Raw genomic sequence first — 26,664 nt, forward strand, 5'->3', positions numbered from 1 at the left:
TTGCTCTTTCTCTGGGCCACATGAACCCTTAGCACAAGACTCTAGCTCCAGATTGGAGCCCGAAGTCACACAGGGCTCTGCAAACACATTTTCTGAACGGACGCAAACACTTCTGCAACAAGAATGCTTCAATTTCCATTAGAAATGACAAATACCCACCATTTGCTTCAACATGGATGGAACTAGAGGGTCTTATGCTGAGTGAAATAAGTCAATCGGAGAAGGACAAACATTATATGGCCTCATTCATTTGAGGATATAAAAAATAGTGAAAGGGAATAAAGGGGAAAGGAGAAAAAATGAGTGGGAAATATCAGAAAGGGAGGCAGAACATGAGAGACTCCTAACTGGGAAACAAACTAGGAGTGGTGGAAGGGGAGGTGGGCGGGGGGTGGGGGTGACTGGGTGACGGGCACTGAGGGGGGCACTTGATGGGATGAGCACTGGGTGTTATTCTATATGTTGGCAAACTGAACACCAATAAAAATAAATTTATATATATAAAAAAAGACGGCTTCAATTTCTATCATCAGGGCATGTGTTTCACATGTTTCACATGCACCGTGCACAAGGCTTCTGGCACTCAGCAAAGGGAGGGCAGGGTGTCGTTACCCCACCTCCAAACACCGTCAAGAACAGTAAGTAGACTGAATCTAGAAGATACCAGTACGTTGTCCACATCTGTAATATACAGGTGGGCGGGGGATGGGCTGGATGGGGGATGGGCAGTAAGGAGGGCCCTTGTGATGTGATGAAGCACTCAACTCAGCCCCTGAGACCATTACTGAGTATGTTGTATGTCAACTAGCTGGAATTTAAATAAAAATAAAATAAAAACAATAAAAATCTGTAATATACAAAGGATCCCATAATTTTAATAAAAGAAAAAGACACAAGCAGCATTTTTCAACTTCACCACTGTAAGATTTATTTTCACTGATACTTTTCAGTGTGTGTTTTTCTGTGGTAGTGAGGCTACCTCAGACCCATGATTCACATCATTCTAGAGACCACAGCCCGCCACAGCCCAGCTGGTACCACCAATACAGTTAACCCGGCACCAGGGCCCAGAAAAGTCTGTGCAAAGAGCCTGCCTGGCAGATATTATTGAAAACCAATGAAATACACATTTCTTTTTGTTTCAGGTTGAGCAAATATAGAACTTTGTTACCTGATCAATTTTACCCATAAAAAAACCCTGAAAAATCCATAAAATCAGAACTTTTCACATATTAAGAATCACCAAGTCGGGATCCCTGGGTGGCGCAGCAGTTTAGCGCCTGCCTTTGGCCCAGGGCGCGATCCTGGAGACCCGGGATCGAATCCCACATCAGGCTCCCGGTGCATGGAGCCTGCTTCTCCCTCTGCCTGTGTCTCTGCCTCTCTCTCTCTCTCTCTCCCTCTGTGACTATCATAAATAAAAAAAAAAAAAAAAAAAAAAGAATCACCAAGTCTATTTTCAGATAACACAAAACTATCACTAAAGAAACTACACGTACATATTACCAAAACCTGTTATCTGCAGCTTCGTAAAAATTTAACTACATTAGTGTAAAATATTCAAATTAAACAATACTCCCACCTAGTGGATAAAGAAAAGCATCTGGATTATTCCAGTTGTCCAGGGCACCACCATAAAAAAGGAACTAAAACTACAATGAATTTAAAATAAGTTTATTCTGTTTGAACACCTCCAAAGTACCCCCCTGAAAAAAAAGTAACCAACAAAACCATACTGCTGCTTCCCTTGAAGGAATGCATAGGTAATAACACACTTGATACAAAGCAATCTTTGGAATCATGTGTAAATGTTACTCTGAATCTCATTTGTTGTCATCAATTTCTTCAATATTTCTGTGCTCTGGGGAATATTCTGGAAGAAAAGAAAAAAATCGTCAGTACAGTGAGATGGAGAATTCAGTCAGAATCCCTACCCTGTCGGGACGTAAACAAAGAATGGCACCGGAAAAGGGACCAGGCCCTGCCCTGATTCTCCTCTTTCAGGAGGTAACACATCTGAGCATCTCAGCACCCCAAAGTGTTGAAGTAGATGAAACATCAAAGCCTGTCCTCCCCTTGCCCAAAACTCTCTGGTGGTGTCTCACAGCCTCCACGCCGCCGTCCCAGAGGTCCCAGACCTCTGGCGGGAAGCGACACTCCAGCCCAGCCTCTCTCCCACAGGAGCCCTCCCGCCCCTCTGAGCCCCTCTGAACCCAGTTCCGCACTCGCTCTCCTCAGAGGCGCTCTGCCCCTGCCCATTCCTGCACTCCCCGCTCCCTCCCCTCTGCCCACTTCTGCCCATGAGGATCCATCTTTCAGATCCAGCTCAACTGCCACCTCTCCTCATATGAACCTCACCCTGCTCTGGCAGGCATGCAACTGCGTGCTCTCCTCCATCTGGCAGGCACAGTAAGTGGCCTGCACCGCCTCCAGGCTGCGGTACTAAAATGGCTCTGGAGGCACTCAAGAAAATTCCATGTCACTGACTGCATGCCACCCTCAGATCAAGAGACTAGGAGTGAACTCAGGACGACCGTGTCTGCTCACGTTTGAGAGACAACTGCACTCTTCAAATGGCCACTGCACCCTCCGCAAATAATTGTTTCCAGGGAGAAATGAATAGATTAAAAGGAGTTATCTCTAAGCCCTCTTCAAACAATACTCCTAGGGACTGGGTGGCTCAGCAGTTGAGCATCTGCCTTCAGCTCAGGGCGTGATCCCGGGCCCAGGGATCAAGTCCTGCATTGGGCTCCCCGCAGGGAGCCTGCCTCTCCCTCTACCTGCCTCTCTGCCTCTCACGAATGAATGATATTTTTAAAAAAAGAAAAATAAATAAAAGGAATACTCCTAAAAGACTAAAGTGGACTTAAACTCCACATGATGATTTACAATTCTCCCAACAAGTGCCAGTGCTTCTGGGGCACCTGCGTGCGGAGCACCGCGCCACACCAGGAACAAAACAGCCACAGGCCCTGCTCTCACGATGCAGTGGGAAGAGCCAGACCGTGAGCCACAGAAGCAAACCAAACTATTAGCAAACCAAACATACTCTGAAAGCAACGCTAACTATAAAATAACTCAATTTGTCAGAAAGATTATCCATGACTCCAGCTAATTTGAAATTATGCTTGAATTATACAACCTTAGTTTTAATTTTTACTAATTCAACAAATGGCTGGGCATGCATTCCCCTATATGCCAGGTACATGATGACCTGGGGATACCAAAATGGAAAAAGGCGGTTCCATCCCCCGGAGCTGATCATCTAGCAAGCAAACAAATTTAATGAGGTCTGTGAAATAAGCTAAGTCCAACAGACCTTGCCAGAAAAGGTGTCTTAACACCAATGGCCATTCCAGACTAAAAGAGGACTCCCTCTGGGGAACGCTGGTGTAGTCTCTTCCCTGTACAAGACAAGTTCTCACCCAGGATCCATGCACTTTCAGAAAGTCTCTTAGGGAAAGGACGGGAGTTCCTAACTATCTGGAAGTACAGGCAAAACTTCTTGTGTACATGTCTCAATATGAATTTTTCTGGGGAAAGAGCTCACGGACACATACAAATGGACAGAAGGAAACAGGTTTATCTCGCCTTCACACAGCCAGTCCCATGCAAAATTAAGTGAATAATTGTTCATAATTTGATCCATGCTGTGCTCAAAAATGCCTTCTTAAGTATTACAACCTTCCAAATGAATTAGTTACAGAAACTTCCTAAACAGTCAAAGCATCTTTCTACAGAGCCGTCTGGGATTTATATCAATGCACTGCACTGATCTACCATGAAAAAGCATGAACAAAACATTTCTCCAGTTACAGAAGTATATATAAAAGAGAGGGTGACAATCTAATTCAAAGTGCCAGACCAGAACGCTTTAAGAAAAAAAGATCTCTAAGTGTTGCTTAACTTTTAAATCGGTACCATAAATTTACCATTTGTTATTAAATTCATTCTAACTCAGCTGTTAGTCAATGAGCTGAAACCTTACCTTAACCAAACCTTTCAAGCTTCTGGAAGAAAGGATAGGCCTGAAAGCTTCCACTGTGATCAGGTCTAACTTCATCACATCAGTGTAACACAAGTACAGAACTGCAGGGATCTTCCACACTTGGCAGTAACTCAGAACTAAGTAACACAAAGAAAAGCCCACTTCAGTCTTTACTAGGTGATTTTAAACTAAACACCTCTAAACAATAAAGGATACTTTTAAAATCAGTTGTCTCTGTTGCCTCCTTCAAAGTGTTCCCTGATATATCAAACCATTTATAAATGCGTATTTTCTTTCAAAGCCAATTTATTTTCCCTAAGTAATTTCTCGCTCTGAAAATATTATTTTGCATTTCCTGAATATACTGAGACACAGCTTAAGTAAGTACAAGATTAAAACTTTACTGAATATAATAATATAAATTAGCCATTTATTCCAATAAACAACATTTAAGGGGAAAAAATACTTATTAACAAATAACAATTATATAACATATTAGCTATCAAAAAGTAAGTGACAATTTCATTTCGATGTGATGCTAGAGGATAATTAGCAACAGGAATAAAAAAATAGTAAAGAAACTATCAAGATTCAGTAACTTATTTTGACAATGAAAACATATTTTATCCACTTTTCATGCACCAATGATTTACATTTAACATTGGCTCACATGATTAGTTATCACAAATCAAAAAGAACCAGTGCAACTCTCCAACCTAACCGTTAAGAACTCTGCCCTAGGGCAGCCCAGGTGGCTCAGCGGTTAAGTGGTTAAATGCCTGCCTTGACTCAGGGCGTGATCCTGGTCCAAGGATTAAGTCCTGCATTGGGCTCCCTCCATGGAGCCTGCTCCTCCCTCTGCCTGTGTCTCTGCCTCTCTGTGTCTCTCATGAATAAATAAATAAAAATCTAAAAAAAAAAAAAGAACCCTGACCTACTCTCACATCATAACTGTGTGTCTGAACAATGTTAAAACTCAAACCAGAGGCACCTGGGTGGCTCAGTGGTTGAGAATCGGCCTTTGGCTCAGGTCCTGATCCTGGGATCCCAGAATCGAGTCCCACATCGGGCTCCCCACAGGGAACCTCCTTCTCCCTCTGCCTGTGTCTCAGTCTCTCTCTGTCTCTCTCATGAATAAATAAATAAAATCTTTTAAAAAAACAAAAAAAAAACCTCAAACCAAACACAACATACTAGGAACAATAGACATTAAAGATTAATAGCAATACACTGGTATCAATCATCATGAATGAACTACCTTAAAAAGACCTTAATAGTCAAAGTAATAACCAATAACCAACAAAGCAACAAGATATAATGTAAATGTTGCAAATTTTGATACCACCTGCTGCAGGAAGATCATGTACAATATTTGGTTGTTCAAGCAGTGGACAGCATGGAGGCTCTTTGAAATTCTGTGTTTTTAGGGCTTTCAGGAAAGGAGAATGAAGGCTGCTGGTAGATTCTGAAGTTTTATAGTCAGTAACATGTCGACACGTGAGAATAATTACTTGCATATTCTTCTTTGGACAAGAACCAAAGACCTAAGGCAAAATTGACCTCAAATTAAAACATACACATAATTCTGTTACAGAATAGAAACATTCCTCTAGCTCTTTACCTAACACCATTCACAGCAGTATCCAGGTGGAGGTGTCCAATGAAAAACAGAACACAGGCTTTGCTGTCCCCTCACCGGGGTTTGATCTTGGTTTTGTCACCTTCCAGTATGGTGACCTTTCTAAGTCACATTCCTCAGCTGAGGACAATACTACCCACCTAAGCAGTAGTCCTGTGATAACACCAGGACTGGCTTCTAGGGTAAACCAGCTGCTTGATGAAGAGACCTATTCTAGTACAGATTATTTCTTAGAACACTGCTTCACTCTCAAGCACATTCAGACCAGCAGTGTATTGGCAAAATGAAGTGATCCCCCCTTCCCTAATCCATGTACTCATGTGTTCAAGAACACTTTAATGAAGATGCTTCTAAGCCGCAAAGTATATTCATAATGGTGTTGTATCAGTGCCTTAATTCTTAAATGCACTTTTAAAGTTATTTCACTTATAGGCAAGTTTCAATCACTCTAGACCTTTATTTCCTCCTAAGTGTGTATTTCATGAAGTTCCAAGGACCCTTTTCAGCTTTTAAAATCTATGGTGATGTAAACAAAAAAAAGCTTTTTTTTTTTCTTTTTTTTTTTTTTTTAAGAAAAAAGTAGACTTTAGGCCATTCCACCTTGTTGGGAAGTATTTTATGAAAAGAAGAAAAAGAAGAAAAAGAAGAAAAGAAGGGCTGTTTCCAGTAACAACAGAACTAAAGATTTTACACATCATTAATGATTTGTAAGACTAATTTCATTAGCTCACAGCTTTGTAAATAAACACAAAATAGTTAACTTCAGCAGGTACATCCCATCTAAAAAATACAACATTACTCACAAGCCCTAATTTATCATTCTCCCTACAACACCTATAGTCTGAATCCACACTTGACCATTCCGTTAGACTGTATGTGGTATTGAGGATTTTGTGGCTGATAGAAACCAAACATCAAGGGAAACAAAGAGTGTCCCTAAGGAAAAAAAAATACTGATTAAAAAGTTTTTAAAGTCTGGAAGAGAAAACTTGTCCCAGAGTACAAAAATAACAGTTTTGATGGAACAGTCATCCTACTTAAAATAAAAAACACAAATTAACAAAGCAGTTTCCTCCTCTTCTGAGAACTCAGGAAAGCTACGGACTCTCCTCAGAAAAATAGACACCACTACATAACACAAAATCACATGTGATTGTGAAAAGGATCACAGACCTTCTTGAATAATTCCTCATTTAATAAAGCGTATTTAGTAACTTTTTAAAAATGTTTTCAAGTATGCCAATCTGGTTTAAAACAAGTGTACGCCAAATTTTTTATTTCCAGTGAATTTAATTTTAATACCTAAGAAATATACCTAAAATTTAAGCTGAAATGTTGCTGAGATATACATATATAAGACCTACTTCATTTATAAATAATACGCACCTGCCAAAATTATGATTATTCTCTAAAACTCCTAAATTCTTCACTGAAAAGTATGTTTTATTGGGCATGTAACATGCACAGTTTTCCCATAAAATGAAGACTCAATTAAACCATCCTAAGACAAACTGATGTAATATTTTGGAATTTGGAACAAGTAGCAGCTCTGTGCCAACCCTCTGAATCCAGCTCCCGTCTGTTTCCTGCCTCAAAGCCCAGAGTCATCCCCAGCCCACATCTCTCCAGCCCACATCTCTCTAGCCTATACTCCCAGTGCGCATCTCTCCAGCCTATATCCCCAGCCCACATCCCCAGCCCACATCTTTCCAGCCTGCATCTCTCCAGCCTCCATCCCCAGCCTGCATCTCTCCAGCCTGTACCCCCAGTGCCCATCTCTCCAGTTTGTATCCCCAGCACACATCCCCAGCCAGCATCTCTCCAGTCCACATTTCCCACCAGACTGCATGGTCAAGCCACCAGTCCACATTGTCAGGCCATTTTGCACCACTAGCCATGCCCTTGTTCTGTTTCATGTGAGTAGCCTGTTTTTCTTTCAAATGTAACAATACGGGAGATAGGAAGAATTCAACTGTTTTAGGCTTCTATGACCTAAGTCTTTAGCACATTGATTAATTTGTTAAATCTGTTTCTATTCTTGATATTCTGTAACAAATTACTACAATATTTTTAAGAAAAAAACAAAGACTTTCCTGCTTCCATATTTGACTGTGTAGGCTCAAGTGTTAAGATACCAAACCCTTAAAAAAAAGCAGCCCACCAGTCTTCATTCCCTTCTTACCTTTTCTAGCCACTGATACTGCTGATCTTCAGCAACGTAGCAATTGCACTGACAGAGGACAACCTAGAAAATCATATTCCAAGTTTTTTGTCAGGTCAAATGAATTTTATACATACTCCACGTTACCACCATATACATATCATTTGAATTCTAAAATAACCTTTAGATAACATTTGTTTTCTGAATTTGCTATTGGCTTATTTCTTTATTTTTAAAATTTAAAAATGAAGCCACTACTGGCAGTTAACAGCAGAACGAAGTACACAGGAATGGAGTGACCACAAGAGTTTGCAGAGGAGGCACTTAAGATACTACCAGTAAAAGCTACCAGAGTCTTCTTTATGACACAGGAATCATACCAGGCCTGCTGCCCTTCTGGGTGTCATACACTGTGAAGACCAAATGCAAAATAAACATAAATACTGTAAAACTAAGTATTACACAAATGCTAGTGAATGCCAATCTGACAGCAACTCAGTCTAAATGGCATTCTAAAATGGTACTGATGCCTGTGAAGATAGTATTATTTTAGAAACCAAGTTCCAACCTATATGCTCAAAATGAAATAATCTGTAATGCCACAATGCCATTAAAGGATGGATTCCTGATTATCAATGCTCCTGGAATGATACTACCCAGAGAACTCAATGTCTTCTACTAAAACACTGCCAGAAATGCTAACAATTACCCAAGGGGATCACAGAAGGGAAAAAAGGTACACGGGTGTGGGGGGAAAAGAAAAAGACTAGATATGTAAAGACTACACAAGCAGGTTCTGCATAATCAAAACATACCTAATAAATGGTACTAGACGAGGTGACCAAAATTCCTTACTGGACCTTCACAATCTATTCTAAAGTGCAACCTTTCCAATTAAAGACCAGATCAGGGATCCCTGGGTGGCGCAGCGGTTTGGCGCCTGCCTTTGGCCCAGGGCGCAATCCTGGAGACCCAGGATCGAATCCCACGTCGGGCTCCCGGTGCATGGAGCCTGCTTCTCCCTCTGCCTATGTCTCTGCCTCTCTCTCTCTCTCTCTCTGTGACTATCATGAATAAAAATTAAAAAAAAAAAAAAAAAAAGACCAGATCAAAAACATGCTTAGTTTCATTATTATTTCCTATAAATGCTGGATGTACATAAAAATCCTTATGGAAAGTTAAATAACTTTGGATTACATGTTAAAAAAACAAACTGAAAAAAATAAAATAAAATAAAATAAAAAATAAAATCTGTAAGTATTACAAAATAAGACCGTAGAGTTTACAAGGCTAATATTTGGTCCTTACCTAGTTAAAATAAGCCAAATTATAACATTAGGGAATTAGTGGCTTCTTCCATCGTTTGAACCCCTGCCCTGGCCCTTGTTCAAGTGCTCAGCAAGTACAGAATAGTTCTCTGTCAGACAAGCAGATGGAGAGACACGTCACCTGCCAGGTCACCTCATCTGCCTGACTCTCACATCACCCACTATGTTGTGTTCTCTGAATGGACCCAAGATTAAGATTCGAATGCACAGGACACAAGGAAATCACTCAGCACTGGCTATGGAATGACTCTTAGGACTTAAAAATCAGGACAAATGAGGTAGGGTAAAAGCTCAACTGTCAAGAGAATTATGCTTAGAATGCACAGAGCATTCTTTTGTTCAACAAACATTAACTGAGTTTCTAGGACGTACCAGGCATTTGCTAAATACTGGGCATACCAAACTTCCAGCTTTCACAGAGTGAACACATTTTTGCACAGTCAGAGTTACCACGTGAAATAATTTTTTGAATGACAGCAAAATTTGAATGTCCACAATCTATGGCTTTTTTCTAACAAAGTTCTATCAGAACTTCCTAGGAGCTTTACCAACACTGTGTATGCCATGTTAATATTTATACAAATAATACAGGGCACTAGCACTGCCTACAGGCAGAATTCCTCAGCCCAAAAGCAGATATACAGGAACATGAAATTCAAACGAACACATGAATGACGCCTAAATGGCTCCCCCTGAAGCATCCAAGTCCCACATACCGAGGGATTCGATTTTAGATGATAAAACATACAGAAGGACTTTGCAGGGGACAGATGTGTAGTGTCTGTTGTTCTACACCATTCATTCCAGAGTTTAGCACAACCAACTTCTTCCCAGGCTCCTGAGTTCATAACAAAGGATGACAAAAATGCTGTGAAAAACAATTCACATAAGTTAGTGCCTGGTTCTGCAAGTTGCATGCTCTATAACCAAAAATAATTTCAAGTTATTCTAGGAGAGTCTGTAAGACCACTGACCTTACAGCACCACTTAGCAGAAAAGGAAACTGAGGTCTCAAGAAATTAAAGGCCATGCCCTAAGTACAGATGGTTTCAGAGGAGGACCTGACAACACAGATTTACTGACATGCTTTACCACAGTTTCATGAAGTTTACACTGGGCTGGAAAATTTTAGGAGGTAGAACTTCATATAAACGAGTCAGTAGTTACTTACCAGGTACTTACTATGTCCTGCAAGCACTAGGGCTACCTGACCGGGGAAGAGATCTACTTCACCAGAGATCCCAAATGCCCACCCCCAGAGCCTGTGAAATGACAGGCTGTACATTTTAGCTGTAAAATGACAAAGGTTTGTGCACTTGCACGTGTACACTGTTCAGCTGAGCTCTGCACTATTCTGACATTAATCTATCAAATGGAGTCAGTCATGTATGTGCAGACCTTCACACTGAAGTGTTCAAAAACGTTAGAAACCATCACTGTTATTTTTAGAGCTCTCATCATGTTCTCAAAGGAGCCTGTTAATTCAAGACCATTTAAGAACCATGGCTCGAAGGGGGCCATGTACACACACCCCCCCTCTGTCCCTTGAAGTCTGGCCCAAACAGGCCCAGAAGCCGGAGGAAACGTGGATACGGGAACAAACCGTAAACCCAGTTCCCAGGATTTACAACTTCCTGAACCAAAGAACACTTTCTTTAAATCTTATTTTTTAGGTTTATTAAAAAGATGGTATCACATGAGGAGGCACAGATATTACTCAAAGTTTACTCAAAAACTGTAGCCTTTTCTAAGTCAATTTTCTGCTTTAACTTTTTCTAAAAAAAGTAACAGACATTTGAAATATTTTATGATGTAAAGAAATAAGTAACTTTGGATTGTGTTCTTTTTTTTTCCTTTTTAAGTTTTTTATTTAAATTCAATTTAGTTGGGGAATCCCTGGGTGGCTCAGCGGTTTAGCACCGCCTGCAGCCCAGGGCATGATCCTGGAGACCCAGGGTTGAGTCCCACTTCGGGCTCCCCGCATGGAGCCTCCTTCTCCCTCTGCTTGTGTCTCTGCCTCTCTCTCTCTATCATGAATAAATAAAATCTTTTTTAAAAAATAAATAAAATAAATTCAATTTAGTTAACATATACTGTATTATTAGTTTCAGGGGTAGAGGTCAGTGATTCATCAGCAGCACAGAACACGCAGTGCTCATCACATCAAGCATCCTCCTTAATGCTCACCACCCAGTCACCCCATCCCTCCCACCCACCTCTCACAGCTTTTGTTCTTTCAACAGAAGTCCAATCTAACACACGTCTACTCACCTACTGCATTATTTCCTATAGCAATGATGAACTTGGAGCAAGGATATTTTTCCAGCAGAGAAACTTCCAAAGATGTTTTTGTCTGTCTTCGAAAGAGCCGCACCTCCCTAACACAAGAAACAAAAGACAAAAAAAAAAAAAAACAAAGCAACTTAGATCCAATTAGTGCTCTATTATGAGAGAAAGGACACTAGAGGCATGACTTTGTAATAAACAATAAGCAGCCTTTAATTTCAGAAAGAATGTAATTATCACCTAAGGAAACAACAGATTCGGGCAACGCTATTCCCGTCTGAATGCAAAGTTCATGGAGGACTCCACAAGCGAGGTCCACACGACTCACTGAACCATCTTAGCATCCCCGAAAGGCGGGACAGGTGGGTACAGCGGGCAGTAAGCAACAGCAAGTGCGGGGCAGCCCGGGTGGCTCAGCGGTTTAGCGCCGCCTTCAGCCCAGGGCCTGATCCTAGAGACCCGGGATGGAGTCCACGTCGGGCTCCCTGCTTGGAGCCTGCTTCTCCCTGTGTCGCTGCCTCTCTCTCTGTGTGTCTCTCATGAATAAGTAAATAAAATCTTAAAAAAAAAAAAAAAAAAGAAAGAAAGAAAGAGCAAACACCTCCTTTCTACCAGCCAAATACTGAACTTGCTTGCACCTGACCGCACCTCTAAAAGAACATCCATCGGGACGTCCAGGTGGCTCAGTGGTTGAGCACCTGCCTTCAGCCCAGGGTGTGATCCTGGAGACCCCGGGATCGAGTCCCACGTCGGGCTCCCTGCGTGGAGCCTGCTTCTCCCTCTGCCTGTGTCTCTGCCTCTCTCTCTGTCTCTCATGAATAAGTAAATAAAATCTTAAAAAAAAAAAAAAGAAAGAAAGAAAGAGCAAGCGCCTCCTTTCTAACAGCCAAATACTGAACTTGCACCTGACGGTGCCTCTAAAAGAACATCCATCGGGACGCCCAGGTGGCTCAGCAGTTGAGCACCTGCCTTCAGCCCAGGGCGTGATCCTGGGGACCCGGGATCGAGTCCCACGTCAGGCTCCCTGCGTGGAGCCTGCTTCTCCCTCTGCCTGTGTCTCTCACGAATAAATAAGTAAAATCTTTGAAAAATAAAATAAAGGAAGATGCATCTGCAGAGCGCAGGTAATGGGCACCCGGGTTAAGTGAGAGCCATGCAGAGCGTGGAACGCCTTCCATTGGGGTCCAGGAGCCTCAGCCGGGGTGAGGAGGAGGCGCTGCTCTCCCCGCGATGCGCGCACCAGGTCAGGCCTCCGACTTCCACGAAGTCGCTGTCCAACGTCCCGGTGGACACCCCCGGCCACGGGGTCGAAGACGTGAGTATCCGGGGTCCTAACTGCACATTCGCACCAAGATGCCTGCAGCGTCCCGGGCGCGTTCTGCCACACCTGCCCGACGCACGTGACCCGGCCGGGGTCAGGGGTCACCTACGGTCCTCTCCCACCGCCTCAGAGAGCGGGTCCACCTGCTACGGATCCCGACGCGGACGCTACGAGGCCGACGGCCACGCCCGCGACGGCCGCCCGGGAAGGGGGGGCCCGCGGCTCCGAGCCACCGACCCGGCCTCACCGCTTCCGCGCCAGCTGCCGCCGGACCTCCCTGTCCTCCGCCGTCTCCCTCCTGCCCTCCTCTTCCTCCTCCTGGTCCTCAGTCCCGGCTCGGCACGGCGCCTTCACCACCTCGCCGAAGAACGTGGCCGCCATGCCTCCCTCACCGCCTGCCGGCCGGGCCGCGGCGCCCCAGCACGGCGCATGCGCCCCGCCCCCCCCCGGCCGGGCCTCGCCACGCCCCCCCGGGCGCGCACGCGCACCGGGCCGTAAGCCCGCGGGGACACCGAGAGGTGGGATGACTGCGGGCTAGAGAGGCGAGCGGGTGGGGGGGGGGGTGGGGGGCGGGGCGTCCCTAACCCCGCAGGTGCCTCGGCGCGCGGCCCCTCCCGCCCCTCCCGGCCTCCAGCCGGTGTCCGCGCCCCTTCTACGTTGCGGGATGCCGGGGGGGGCGGGGGGGTGCGAGGGCGGGAAGAAACACAGCGCTTCGTGGTGGTAGAAAATGCGACTTTTACTGCGGCAATAAGAATTTCACATTTCAAAAGCGGATGATTGTCAAGCCGATCCGGAAGAGTTCGTGAGAATGCAAAAATAGTTGTTTTTTTTTTTTTTAAAACGTGGCCGTTTCGATACAAAATTTATTTCCGCCTTCTCCTCGTTAATGAGCAAAGAATGCAGTTCTCGAATCGGCCTGTTCTTTAGAGCGCGCTGGGAGGCGGAGTGTGCGGGGCGGCGGCCGCGCCCGCCCGAGCCAAGGGCTGCGTCCAGAACTTCTGGCCGTGAAACGTAAAAATCCCTTCCCGTTGGCTTTGCACCGAAAACAGAGGACACTGTGCAGCACTGCGCCACACAGGGCAGCACCGCGCAGCACCGTGCAACACTGTGCAGCACCGTGCAACACCGTGCAGCACTGCGGAGCACCGTGCAAACACCGTGCAGCACTGCGCAGCACCGTGCAACACTGTGCAACACTGCATCACTGCGCAAAACTGTGCAGCACTGCCCCGACCTGCCGAGTGCTCGTCTGGGGTCAGGCAGGGCTGCTTGAGGTATTCAGAAGAATCTCCGAAAGCTGCTACAAGTACCTTGCTTTGAGACGTGGAGAAATAGTATCAACAAGAACATTTACATTAAATCCGCCTTAGCGATTTTACATATTACTGCAAAATAAAGATTCGGGTTTTGAAGCAGAATTTGAACATGTAAGCATCAACAGTACATGACCAAATTGCTATCCGGTGAGAGCTTAGGAAACCTGGTGTGTAGCTAGCTGTTAGCAAGATTACCAGGGTGATGTTTCTAAGCTGCATGGAGACTCCTGGGTTATTTTCTATTTTATAGGATGCCTGAATTGCAGAATAAAAAGGATGTTTGGCTATCACGTTGTCTTAGTCCTTTTGTCGAGTAACTAACTTGTCATATTTATCAGTAAAATTTACCGCGATTTGATTTCACAATTACATTATGAAGAAATCATTTCTAGAAAGCTGATTAAAATTATGAGCAGGGTAATCATAATACATTTGGCCGTGATTTGAATTTTGTGTACACTTCAGAGTTTTACAATAATGTTAAGTTTTCAACAAATGCTATTTCATGCAGTTACAGTAAGTTTAGGCAAAGCACTTAAGGAAAAAAAAAAGGCAAAGTGATGTTCAATTTAAACACTATACCAGCAGAGATTCTGTTATGAAAGAAGGCTGGTGACATCTTCTGGAAATTAACCCCATCACAGAACACTGTAAATTCAAAATAAATTATTTGATTACACAGAAACTGACAAAATTTTGCATAAAAGAGTCTTAGCTGATATTTAAATATATTCATTTTATGGTATTTGTTGAGGATAGAACATCCCCAGTGAGAAATTTCTGTAAAATTAAGGGTAAATATGGGAGAGGAAATAGATTTAAACATTTCATTAGCAATCAAAAATCAAACCCCATGCGCCTAAAAATATTAGTTTATTAGGAATTCTTCCTTTCCTCACCTGTAGTAACAAGATACTGGTATCGGTATTTCAGATGAAAGTATATATTAACAGAGCAAAGGACACAGACTCTGTAGGTTAGAAATATTCCGGCTTATGCTAAGGGGAAGAAAAAAAAAAACGAAAACGACAAAACGCCTTTTTTTAAGCAGACATGCAACCACAAATTTCTCAAGTAATCTAGACACTTGGGTCTATCTGTATAACCAAAATATATGCATTACATTAGTCTTTTAATGAAAAAAGAATAGAAACTCTTAGGTTTCTATATTTTACTTTTTTGATTTACACATGCAAATCATATATTAATATTCACAGATAATTTTAAATGGGAAAACAACTTGCTTCTAACAATTCACTTTTTCAATAGCATGTTACTGTGTTAAAAAAAGATTTAACAGTGCATTCATTTAATCTGGCGATCTTAACTTCAACAAATACCTGTTAACAAATTAAACCTCATTGCAAAGAATTCTTTACAGTATCAAGATCAGATTTTCTAATCCTAGCAAAGGCCACAATGGAAGAGCCAATACATGCTGCCATAAGTTTGTTGTGATGAGACTGTAATTAATTTGCTAAAAGTGTTCATAAAGTACTAATTTTTAAGGTGCTATAGAGAAATGTAAGAGGATGTCACTGTTATCATCCAAAAATATGACTGTTTTGATCTTCATCTGTACCTTTTCTAACTGATTAAACCTAAGACCTTGCCTATCATGAGGCACGTTTCGGCATCTCCGTAAATGCTGTTATGTGCAAGTAAAAATGAGGAAAAGAAGTTGTGATAGTCACATTCATTGCCTTCATAGAAAAATATATATTCCCTGAATTACTCGTATCAAGAGGTCACCATTCAGTATGAATTCCAATATTATAGACAAAATAAGACATTAATGGGTTTTCACTAATTGCCTGTTTCCCACTCTACTTCAGAGCTCACTTATCACCATCCCCATCAATGAATCCCCGGGTCCTTCTAGTTTGCTTTTTGGCTTTTGAAGTTGTGAACTATAGGGATTGGGTCTTTAATATTTAAAGTGTTTGCTTGGTCAAATAGGCTCAATGGCACTTCCTCTGGAAATGTGCCTACTTAGAGTTTTCCCTCTTACTTCTCAGTAATGACACCGTAGCCATGCTGGTCTGAATTTTTATTCTCTGATGCAGAACCCTCAAAATTAGCATTAGGTTGTGATGTTGACATTTTTTTTCAGTCCTTGAAGTTTTTGCTACAGACCCTGTGCATTTCCCATTATTTTCTTCCTCTAAGGAATCAAGAGCTTTCCTCAACGCCCTTCCTTTCTGGAAAGGAACAGCCTTAGGACAGGCCACTTGTCTCTTCTTTCCACCTCTGCACTACAGGCTTCAACATCTGTTCCCCCCTCAGATTCTCTGTAGTGGGTTCCTGTACAAAGGCTCCCTGGAAGGAAGGCTTCCTCCCACTGTGACCTGCTGGGTTATGGCTTTTAGAAAATCCCTGGAAAAGGTGCCAACCAGGGATTAACTTTGGCGCTCAGAGCAGAATGCAACCGCCAGTTTTCTTGTGGCCCGATTGCTTTCAAATCCCACTTCCACATTTCCATGGTCACTATTATGCGGTTTCTTTCCAGGATCTGAACCGCCTTAAAAAAGGCATTTTGCTATTAGTGTCTTCTAGCTCTTTTTCACTGTCAGAATTTCTGGTTGTATCATCCTCTTTATAAACACTCAGTAATTTTTTCTTAGCCGCAGCAGAAGCATTTCGATGGGGCAGCTTTCTGCTGCTCTTCCTAATCCAGACATTTTCTGGTCCTGAAATCGTTTCCTTTAGATTACTCATTATTTTTATTTTATTTGCAGCCACAGCGGCACATCTGCGGAGAACTTTCTCAGGCACCATGTTTGCTTTCAGAGTCTCACTAGGCATTTGCACTGCAGCCTTCTGATTATGCATGCATGTTCTCATTTTTGTATTGGGTTCTCTGTCTCTAGGAACAGATTCTGAAAAATGAGTGAAAGTTCATGTAAATGCAAAAACCTTGTTAACACAAGATTTTACTACAATTCCTCAATAACACATTCCTAAATGGTAAATTTTAAAACTACTCACATTGCTAAATAAGTAAAAAAACTCAAGTGATTCTCATCAGTGAGTGATACTACATGTTCTTGACATTGAACCTCCTATTTCCTGATCAACAAAAGGAAGTCTCGGGTAGTTATGCCACCTGGTATACTTTCTAATCTGGAAGGACAACTGTCTCAACAGTATCAGGTTTGTGAGAATGTTCCTTGAGAATCATAAAGCACTAAATTCTTGGTATCATTTCAGATATTCTCTGTTGAACTACTTTAGGATATTCAACAGGAGTTCTGAGATAATTTTCCTAGAACCTCAAAGAGAAGGCAATGCCATTATGACTATGCGGACGCGGCATCAGCTCTGCTTCAAGAAGGTCCCTGAAGTTTTCATTCCATCAGCCTTTAGTCAAAACACACATGAAGCAGTAGATAAAAAGGAACTGCCTATTAGTTTTATCTAAAATACGGTTTTAGTCCTAGATCCATTGTTCAAAACAAATTATTAAATCCTGGTTTCCTTACTATTCAAATATTTTCTGAGCTGGGTATATGCCAGGCATCGAGGGATCAGGATAAAGATTCTAAAACAAAGTCCACACATATTAACTTTACTTGCTGTAAAAACTAAAAGGTGGGGGGGTAGGGGGCGCGGTATGGAGCTTGAGAAACGCACTTCAAAAACCAAACAGTCATGGGGCAAGAAAGCTTCCATTGAGAAGTGTTATTGTTGCTGAGCTAGGAACCTTGGAGGGATCCACCAGACAAAGGACAGGACGAAAGCCACTACGGAGAGGCAATTTTCCCAAGTGTGGCTTGGGATCCACGCTAGCTGTGCTGAGGAGCCACATGATGTGCCACATGACGATGCGCCCACCCCTCCACGTTTAACAGCTTAGGTGGGCTCGAATCATTTTTATTTCTGCCAATGTCTCAAAGCCAGATTTTCAAACTTCAAATACAGGATCAATTAATACGCTTCTAGGGCAAAAGTGCGGGTGTTCTCTGCTTTTTGAAAGTTCACATTAAGCTCTTCGCTTTTACAAAAGACCTACTTGGTTTTGCTAGCCACAAAAGAAATTGAAGAGCTTTTCCATTAAAAAAAAAAAAAGGTGGGGGCAATATGGCATTTGGTGTTCGTTTTTCAGGGAGCCTCTACAGAGGCAGCACACACCTGAACAAAGAGCAGCCCACCAAGCTCCTCCCCCTGCCACCAGAGCTCTTGAACTATCTGAGCATCTGGGCTTCCTCCACTCTGATTTTGTGCATCCGTTAGTGAAGATGTGTCCTAAGGTATCAGAGCAACCAGAGAGGTGATTTTTCAGGGTCTGCAAATGCCTTCCAATTTTTTTTTCCATATACATTAATGGTAGTTGCATCTTTGCTTTATGCCATTTTGGCTTATGAAGTTTCACAGGAATGCCCTACTTCTAGGTAGCAGGCAAAACCTGTATTTCTTGATAAAAATGCACCCGGTGTCCATCAGCCCCTGAATGCTAGGCCTTTATCTGTTGGCAACCTAGCCTTGGGGACATTAAGTCAAACTATGTAAAATGGTTTTAAAGGTACACAAGCTGAGGGTTGGGAGGGGTGGGAGGTGGGTCTGTGGGACCCCACCTCGTTTGTAGACATTCAGCCATTGGTAAAAACAGGCTAAGGATAAGACCTCTCAGATACCCACACTCCACATCTGGACTCTGCCACTTGTGCCCTTTCACCACTAAGGATGAGAAAATAAGGACCCTTTGTGTCAGCTCTCAAGTGATGCTATTATTCTATCGCAGTGAAGCTCCCAACCACCACCAACCTTCCTAGTTTTTCCTTTAAGAACAGAGAGGTTTGCCCTTCTGCCACCAAGCAAGCACAAATGAGTACAGGTGAAAATGGGCTTCCGTCAATTGACATGTTCATTAATTGAGACTTGAGAAAAAGTCTTCTGCTCTCGAAAGGGAAAGCCCTTCAGATTTTTTAAGTCTATGAAACGTACTTCAAAGATGTGCCTCTGCTTTCTCCAAGACCTGTTAAGAGTTCTCCCAAAGGAGGTCAGGAACTAAGTACTAAAAGCAACCCCCCACAAGCACATCAATCCCTTCTGCCAATTAAGTGACTTCTATACTTCTCCAGTGAAATTCTATTTCTAAGGGGAACACGTCTTGTTCAACGTAGGTCATCAGGCACTGCAAAAATGGCATTTTCACAGGCTAAGCTCATCATCACACACTGCTGGGCAGCACAGCCTCCCCCGCCTGGCTGGGCTCCGCGCAGTCACTTGCACAAGCAGCAGAGACCATGAGTACAGCAGCCCACGGAGTTTTACCTCGAAGGGCCTTTGCTCAGGAATGTTTAAATCACAAACTAAGGTCTCTGCAAAGTAACTCTAGATCCAAAGCGACAGTTTAGCACATTAAATCAATGTTAGGCAAATACTGGAATGTGAAATAATATGCTATGACAGACAAAAATTCTTGTAAATACATAACAAAATTAAAGTGAAATGTGACTTACGAAGGACGAGGATACACCAGCATCTCTCAACTACATCCACTTGCATGCTGCAACCACACTAGAAGTAGATAACCAAGTTCATTCCCAACAACATACCCAGTTAGAGATAAAATCCTATCACAAGTAAACACTTCTGTGGATCAAAAGGACGTAAGTGGCAGCAACTAACTCCTTTTTGATGTACTAACACAATTTAGGAACCCAGTAAATACTAACCCTAACTCATTTTAATAAATGCTTATTTGTAATCCAAAATAAGGGAAAACAGTTAAGATTCTACAGAAGAAAATCTAAGTAGGCTTTTTAAAGTCCTTTAAGAAAATCTGAACTTCAAATATCTGAACTAGGTCAAGGGCGGGGAGATAGGCGAGTCAATTCTGTTGTGCACAGCCACGCAACCTGATGAAGCTCTAAGTCTAGGCTCAGACCTCAAATGGGAATGTCACAGGATAAGGACAAAAGCAATCTGAGGAAGACAGAAGAGTGACAGTGTGGGAAATTAAAAAAAATAATAATAATGCATACATATAAGTCAGCGTTAATTTTATTACTGAGAACTTGGTAAATTATAAAGTGCCTTTATTCCTCTTGAGCAAACTACAGTTTTTAGAAATATATACAGGATCATTCAGGGTTAGAGAGAAGTCCAATTTATGTGTTAGGGCACAAGCTTAAACTTCTGGAGGATACTGCTCTAACAATACATTTGTGATAGCGTCACTTAATACTAACAAGTCAGTACAATCCCCCAAGTCCTACTGTCCCAGATGGTCTTGGTCAGTCACGGGGTTGGGAGCAACGAGAGCTTGAGGCATTGCTGCTTCCCTATAAATAATTCCCTACTTGGGTATGGTGGCAACCTCCTTCACAGAGTAAAACTTTGCATGGGTCGTAGTACTCCATCACAGTTTACCTAGATGACCACTTTAAATTGTATCACTGTGTGTTCTAAGACAGTCTGTGGTGAAGAGAAACTTGGATGCAGACATTACAGTTTTGACTCAGAGCAATTATCTTTAGTTTTTATATTTTAAGGACTTATCATATTCCAATTACACTTAATACAAAATTGTTCTCCTAAATCCAAAATAAACTTCCCATCATTGCTGTAGGAGCATGAGAATTTTTAATCTCATCAGAATTTTCACTGGCATACTATTTTTTTCCATTGGCATATTAAAAACAAATCTGAGAATGGCAAAAGGTGAAAGCATGTCTGAATCAAAATGAAAATGTACTGGCCTATTTCACATACTTTTGAAATACTGACATCACTGGCTGCTGTGGTTGGTGATAAATCCACAGAGGGGAAACCTTTTAGTTGCAAATCATAGTGCCCTCTCTCAAGTAAGGCTTTTCGGAGCTGGTTTAAGATAACTTCTTCCTTCTCTGCCCTTCACTGATAAGCAATGAAATGATCAAAACTCAGGAAGTAAACAGCATTATCACTGATATTCATCCCTCCAAAAGCACAAGTTTCCAAAAAGATTCCATACGCTAGGAAGTCTCTTTAGAGGGTAACTGTAGGCTAACAGGTTTTCTGTTAATTCCCCGATGCTTTTCTCTTTTCTGGGGGAGTTGAACACTGGAGTTAACACTGAGAAGTCAGCTTCTACAGTAATAGCCACCTCAGGTCAGGAGATGGTCTGAAATAATTCCATAATCAAGACTTGTTCCTCACTAGCTTGGTCACTTTTATGGCTGAATGGATGAACTTAAATTCATCCATTAAGTCTTCCCACACACTCAGTGATGGGCACCATAGAACTTGTGCTTTGCTTCAACAGCTAATAGCTCATCACTCTACAGCCGTCGCTCATCCCCAGGAAAGTTGTTAATGGCCATTCTTATTCTCAGAGACTTGTGATGGCCACTGCAATTTTTTTTTCTAAAAATCTGATAAAACCTTTATGAAGTGTGAATCCAGTAATCTTGTATCTGTTTAATAAACTTTCTAAATTTAAATTTTAGTTAAAATACAGTGCAATATTGGTTTCTGAGTTTAATGAAGTTTCTGAGAGATCTCAGAGCATTTCAAACCATTGGGCAGAATAAGGTATCAGAATAAACACTGGTTATCAATCTACTTTATTACTTCCCTAATGAAAAGCATCAGGGCACAGGTAATCCAAGGACAACCCCCTTTCAGGCCCATCTTTCAACTCCCTTCAGTCCCCTTCGCCCATATGACACAGTGTGGCCCTACATTCTGCGTGCATGATAAAGAAATCACAAATGGACAAAGGCTTGAGGTAAGATAGAGCTGTTTAAGAGTAAAGAGGAGTTGCAAAGGAAATCGATTTGCCTATTGCAGACTTTATAGAATTAATCAGCTAGAAGGCTTGAAATAGTTTTAAAAAAATGTTAGGGTAACAAAACTAAATTTATTATACTCTATTTTAGTTAGTAATTGACTTTAAAAATAAAATTGATCCGTAGATGACAACAGAGAGTCAGACGTGGCAATGAGTTAATTTAGAAAAGTTTGAGAGATCTTGTGCAGAAGTGGGGAATCAAAGATTTGCCTTTTTGTCCCGCGCCAGTGAAACAGAATTTCACAGGTGAACTGAATGTGTGCAAAGGCTGACGACTAAGACTAAATCAACACCTAGAAAATTACCTTCAATATATTAAAAATGAGACTGTTTAACCACTGATCAAAAGAGGTAAAAAAAAAAAAAGAGGTAATAACTTCTAAAGAACATTCCTGTAGACCAGGCTGCTGCCGTCCATGCAAACTGTAACTGGTTGTCTCGTTTCACTTAGGGAAGTCAGAACGCCTCTTTAGGAGTCCAGATTCCCATGAAAGGTTTAATGAATGACAAAACTTACCTTAAAATTAACTTAAAAACTAAAGCGTGACCAGAAAACATGCTGAAACACTGATAATTAAATTCAATGAAACTATAGATATCTATGACAAATATATATCCCACAGTTACTTACATGCTGCTAAAGACGAGCCTGCAGATTTGTAAGACCCAAGTGTTTTAACTGCCCCCATCCAACCTCCCTACATCAGATCCGTACAAGTGGTCCTTGAGGAGACACCAAGTAAAGAATTGGTATTTTTCTACCATATTCACAGTGTAGTAAGGAAACAGGTTGGCACATTATTAGAGACTAGTGAAAATCTCCCAACTTTGAGAATTCCCACATACTCTTAGGCAACATCTATAATTTAAGAAAAAAGCTACAATCTCATTTAAAAAGTGAGAAAAGACAACACAGCCCTCACCATTATAGTCTTTACATTTTAATCCTCTCCATTAATTCACAATTTTTGAGCTACCAAGTGGCATTAGCACTTACTAATCTAGTTGGACTAGATTTTTCCACAATATTCCATTTTCTCCCTAGCGTTGACATGTCTTACTTGGTTTGGTCTTTGTTCCCAAATACTACAATCAGAGACAGTCTTTAAACAGTGACATTGCAAATTTCTTATGGTTTCTGCTTTATTACATCCTGTTATCCACAGCAGAAGTTGAGATGGACTTACAGAATCATTAATGGAAAGTTCTTCTGCAGGGAGGGTGCTGTGTCGCACTACATCATACCAGAAGACAACTCAACCACAATTTCCATACAACATAAGACACTTAAGTGTTTGTAGACAACTCCAAGATGCCGAATAAAGGAAATATGCTGACTTAACATGGATGAAAAGGATGGAGCTGGTATTTCAGCTATAAAGGGCAAGGCAAACAGACCTTTTCTAGCCATTTAAAAGTTACTCAAAAAAAAAAACAAAATCAATACAGTTTGAGTAAAAAGGAAAACCAAAAATACTGTAAGCACCTTGAGCAATGTTCTCACATTCTACTAATACACAAACCTCTCATTTTTTTTTCCAGGTGGCACAAATTCAATGTGTCTGACAAGAGACTGAAGTCCTTTCAATGTAGTTTTTAAAACAAAACACTAAAGTTAATAAATTCTACATTCTGATTATTCTAAAGAAAAAAAGGCTAGAAGAGGGACAGGGAATGTAGTATGAACCCAATGCTGTTCTAAGAATTTTTACCTAAGATGTCATCAACCAATAGTGTGAAGATTTAGTGACATGTTTTATTATTTTTGGACAGCAATACCTGCAAGGTGTCATTTTTACTGGCTTGTTTCATACCTCCTTTTTTATTTGCAATTCTAGGTTTTGAAGTGCCTTTTCCCCAAATCTAAGTTCTTACTCCCAATTTTCATGCTATAAAATTAATTTGCATTTTAGATACAACACTCTACCACTTAGATGAAACTTCTGTGTTGTAACATAGAAGCTGTGAGTAAATGCTTTATCATTCTTTCCAAGAAATCATTACACTGAGAAAGGATTTAATCAGAGATTTTCCCCTAAAATAAAAAAGGGAGAATGACCACCCTAACAATGATGTGAAAATGGTATACCTTCACTTTTATTCAGAAGTTACTATACATTGCGGGTATGCCCTTTCAAAGTTAAGTCTGATATGGAAAAAAAAAAAAAAAAAAGCTCTTTTAAACCTCACCTATTTTTTAAATGTTTGACACCTTTTTTTCTTAATAGTCTTTCAAAGGAATCAAAACTCAAATCTAAACACCTCAGCCCTTTTTTTCAACCATAAATGAATAAAATCATAGGACTTTGGACATACATAACCACAGCAGTTTTTTCTTGTTGTTCATATATACCATTAAGTGACTTCAAGTGCAATGAAAAGCTATAGCACTTACTTCCAGATCAGTTCACATTCAATCTGCAAGCTTTTGTCTCTTTTCACAAGAAAATACAAACTGATCCCAAACACATTAAAGTACATCCGTGCATTAAATCCCTGCGCATTTCGCATAAAGAGAAGTAGAAAAAAAGTCAAACATGTTCTAGTGCTCAATGTAAACATTTTTGAACTATTAATTATTTATTAATTTTCCTTAAAGTACTTAGGAGTGTGTGTCACATATTCAAAGTTAACCTTAGGAATAGCACCATGACCAAAAAAACCCATAAAAATGATTCTCACTATAATCCCTTAGTTTTACTTCAGAACATGAGAAGCTACCATTGCCAACCATGCCTTCAAACTCACGAGGCCAAATTCTTGTTTTTTTTACCCAGATGAAACCCAAAATACAGCCTTCTGTACACAACGGTCTAACCATTTTGGACAAAAAGAAAAATTAATAATTGGCTGACTGGCCAATCTATGACCAGTTAATTCAGTCCAAAAGATAAGAATAGTTCTACTGATGAAGCCTAAATGATCAAAGTCTCATTTTACCTAAAGAATTTATGTATTTATGAACATATTCTACATTTTATTTATGGATTTTTTTGGTACCTTTTTGCAGATGATGGTAAACATGGAGTTATAACCCTGAGAATAGATATAAAACAGAGAAGCTTTAGAAGAGTTTAAATAAATTAATGGATAGGCTATCTATCACCATTGCTTAAAACTAGGGAAGTAAAGAACATTCCATTAATGTTTTCAGGTCAATAGTCAAGGACAATTCTCCTGAATCACTCTTTTTACTATACACTTAACACGAGCTTTATAAGAAGAGCATCATAGTTTTGAAGTGGTGATAGCTCTCTAAACAACCAAGGGAAGGGTAGGTCTCTCCCATCTATCTCAATTGGTTATGTCCAAAAACAGCCTTCCCCTTACATTGAAGTACAGAAGTACCTCCTGCCATGTAGAATGGAATAGATAACTGCAAAGTAACAACACTTGAGAACATTCTCTAACACTGACACCAGAGTCTGATGCTTTTCCATACCTGACACCTTCAGGATACACAGGAGAAAAGGGTTAATTTTGTCTGAAACCAAACACAGGGCCAATAAATAACAAAGGTGGGAGTACTGTAACATACTCCTCAGCTACAAAATATGTAAACCATTTGAATCAAGTCCATCTTCAGGCACAAACAAGCTAGGAATGGCCACCTACACTGTATGGAGTAGCACAACCTATCACGCAAAAATATTTGGCTCGAAAATAAGTGTACTTATTTGATGTGATAGAAGTTTCATTTTAAATGGATTCCAAAATTATTTTCCCACAACACATGACAGTTTCTTAAGATTTAAACTAGAGGTCACTAGTAAAGATACACTTAGTTGCCCCCGCAAAGAATGCCTGGGATTGCACATGGCAGCAGTAAGCTAAAACAAAGAGACGGAGAATGACATTGAACTATTTTCCTATATAGAGGAGATTTGCGATTGCACTCTTAACAGAACTCAACTCTAATCTCAATGGAAATGGGGGGAAACTACATATAATTTAAATACTCTCTTGGCCCTGCACACTCTATTAAAGAACACACTTTTCCTAAATCTAAGGCACACAAACTCCTCTATTTCACAGAGTAAGACTATGGAAGACCAAGATTTTGGTTAAATCCCTTACATAGAAACCAGGAGATCTTGGAAAGACAAATTATATAGTATTCTGTTAGTGCACAATTTAAAAGAAAATGCTAGGACTATGGTCGGGGCCTTACAGGTTTAAAATATACAATCAAAACATTTTAAAAAATAATTTACCAGCACTTTATAAATTCAAGTTTATAAAATAAAAGTGATGATATTTTCCTTAAAAATAAAGAAAAAGAGAGAAAAGACCCAACAGCATTTGGAAAGAAACCATTTCAATGAAAATGACCAAATCTGGTATAATGCATTCTGCTCAAGTAGCCAGGGAAAGAAAAAAAGAAAAAGGAAAAAAAAAGTGGTAGGTACCTCGCCTACTAATCATGGTTACACCTCCCATGATTGTAATGTCAGTATGCACATAATATTCATGAAGAATCTGTAAACATAGGTCACGTGAAATTGTTTTACTACAACAGGACAGGGGTTAGAAACTACCACCTCTTGAAGCATTCAGAAAGTAACTGCATGACACTTGCTACCATGAAAGTAATGCTTATCGGTTTTGATAACCAGGATGTCTAGTGTTGAACAGATTTCAAATTCTTGCTATCTGTAGTTAAATACTGTCAAAGTAGATCTGCCCCCAAAATGAAGCATATTTTGGCACCTGTGCTGAGCGCTGCTACAAAGGCAAGCAAGTGCAAATAAAAATAACAGTCATGATTTAGTCACATTCATAACTTTTCATAGAAAAATATAAATATATTCCCTGAATTGTAGGACAAAAAATAATTTCAACAGCCCA

At 40.9% G+C, this 26,664-nt stretch overlaps 2 protein-coding genes across 6 annotated transcripts in view; both read right to left on the reverse strand.

The window, feature by feature from the left end:
• Positions 1-1,658: 1,658 nt before the first annotated feature.
• PSMG1 (proteasome assembly chaperone 1) lies at positions 1,659-13,166 on the reverse strand. 4 transcript variants are annotated; one of them, XM_072806995.1, is made up of 7 exons: positions 12,971-13,166; positions 11,388-11,494; positions 9,833-9,984; positions 7,810-7,872; positions 5,334-5,532; positions 3,989-4,125; positions 1,659-1,873 (listed from the first exon to the last, which is right to left on the reverse strand). In XM_072806995.1, the coding sequence occupies exons 1-7, from the start codon at positions 13,102-13,104 to the stop codon at positions 1,799-1,801; spliced, it is 867 nt and encodes a 288-aa protein (XP_072663096.1). In that variant the 5' UTR covers positions 13,105-13,166; the 3' UTR covers positions 1,659-1,798. The 4 variants fall into 4 exon arrangements, with proteins under 4 accessions (XP_072663096.1, XP_072663097.1, XP_072663098.1 ...); XM_072806996.1 differs by having other exon boundaries at positions 12,961-13,150; XM_072806997.1 differs by having other exon boundaries at positions 12,051-13,134.
• Positions 13,167-14,895: 1,729 nt separating this feature from the next.
• The window catches only part of BRWD1 (bromodomain and WD repeat domain containing 1), a 119,283-nt gene continuing 107,514 nt past the window's right edge, over positions 14,896-26,664 (reverse strand). For both annotated transcript variants that reach the window (XM_072806994.1, XM_072806993.1), the window contains exon 42: positions 14,896-16,918. In XM_072806994.1, coding sequence (XP_072663095.1) covers positions 16,530-16,918 — 389 coding nt within the window. In that variant the 3' untranslated portion in view covers positions 14,896-16,529. The remainder of the gene's footprint in view (positions 16,919-26,664) is intronic.

This window comes from Canis lupus, chromosome 30 (genome assembly GCF_048164855.1).
Source record: "Canis lupus baileyi chromosome 30, mCanLup2.hap1, whole genome shotgun sequence".
NCBI classification, from domain to species: domain Eukaryota; kingdom Metazoa; phylum Chordata; class Mammalia; order Carnivora; family Canidae; genus Canis; species Canis lupus.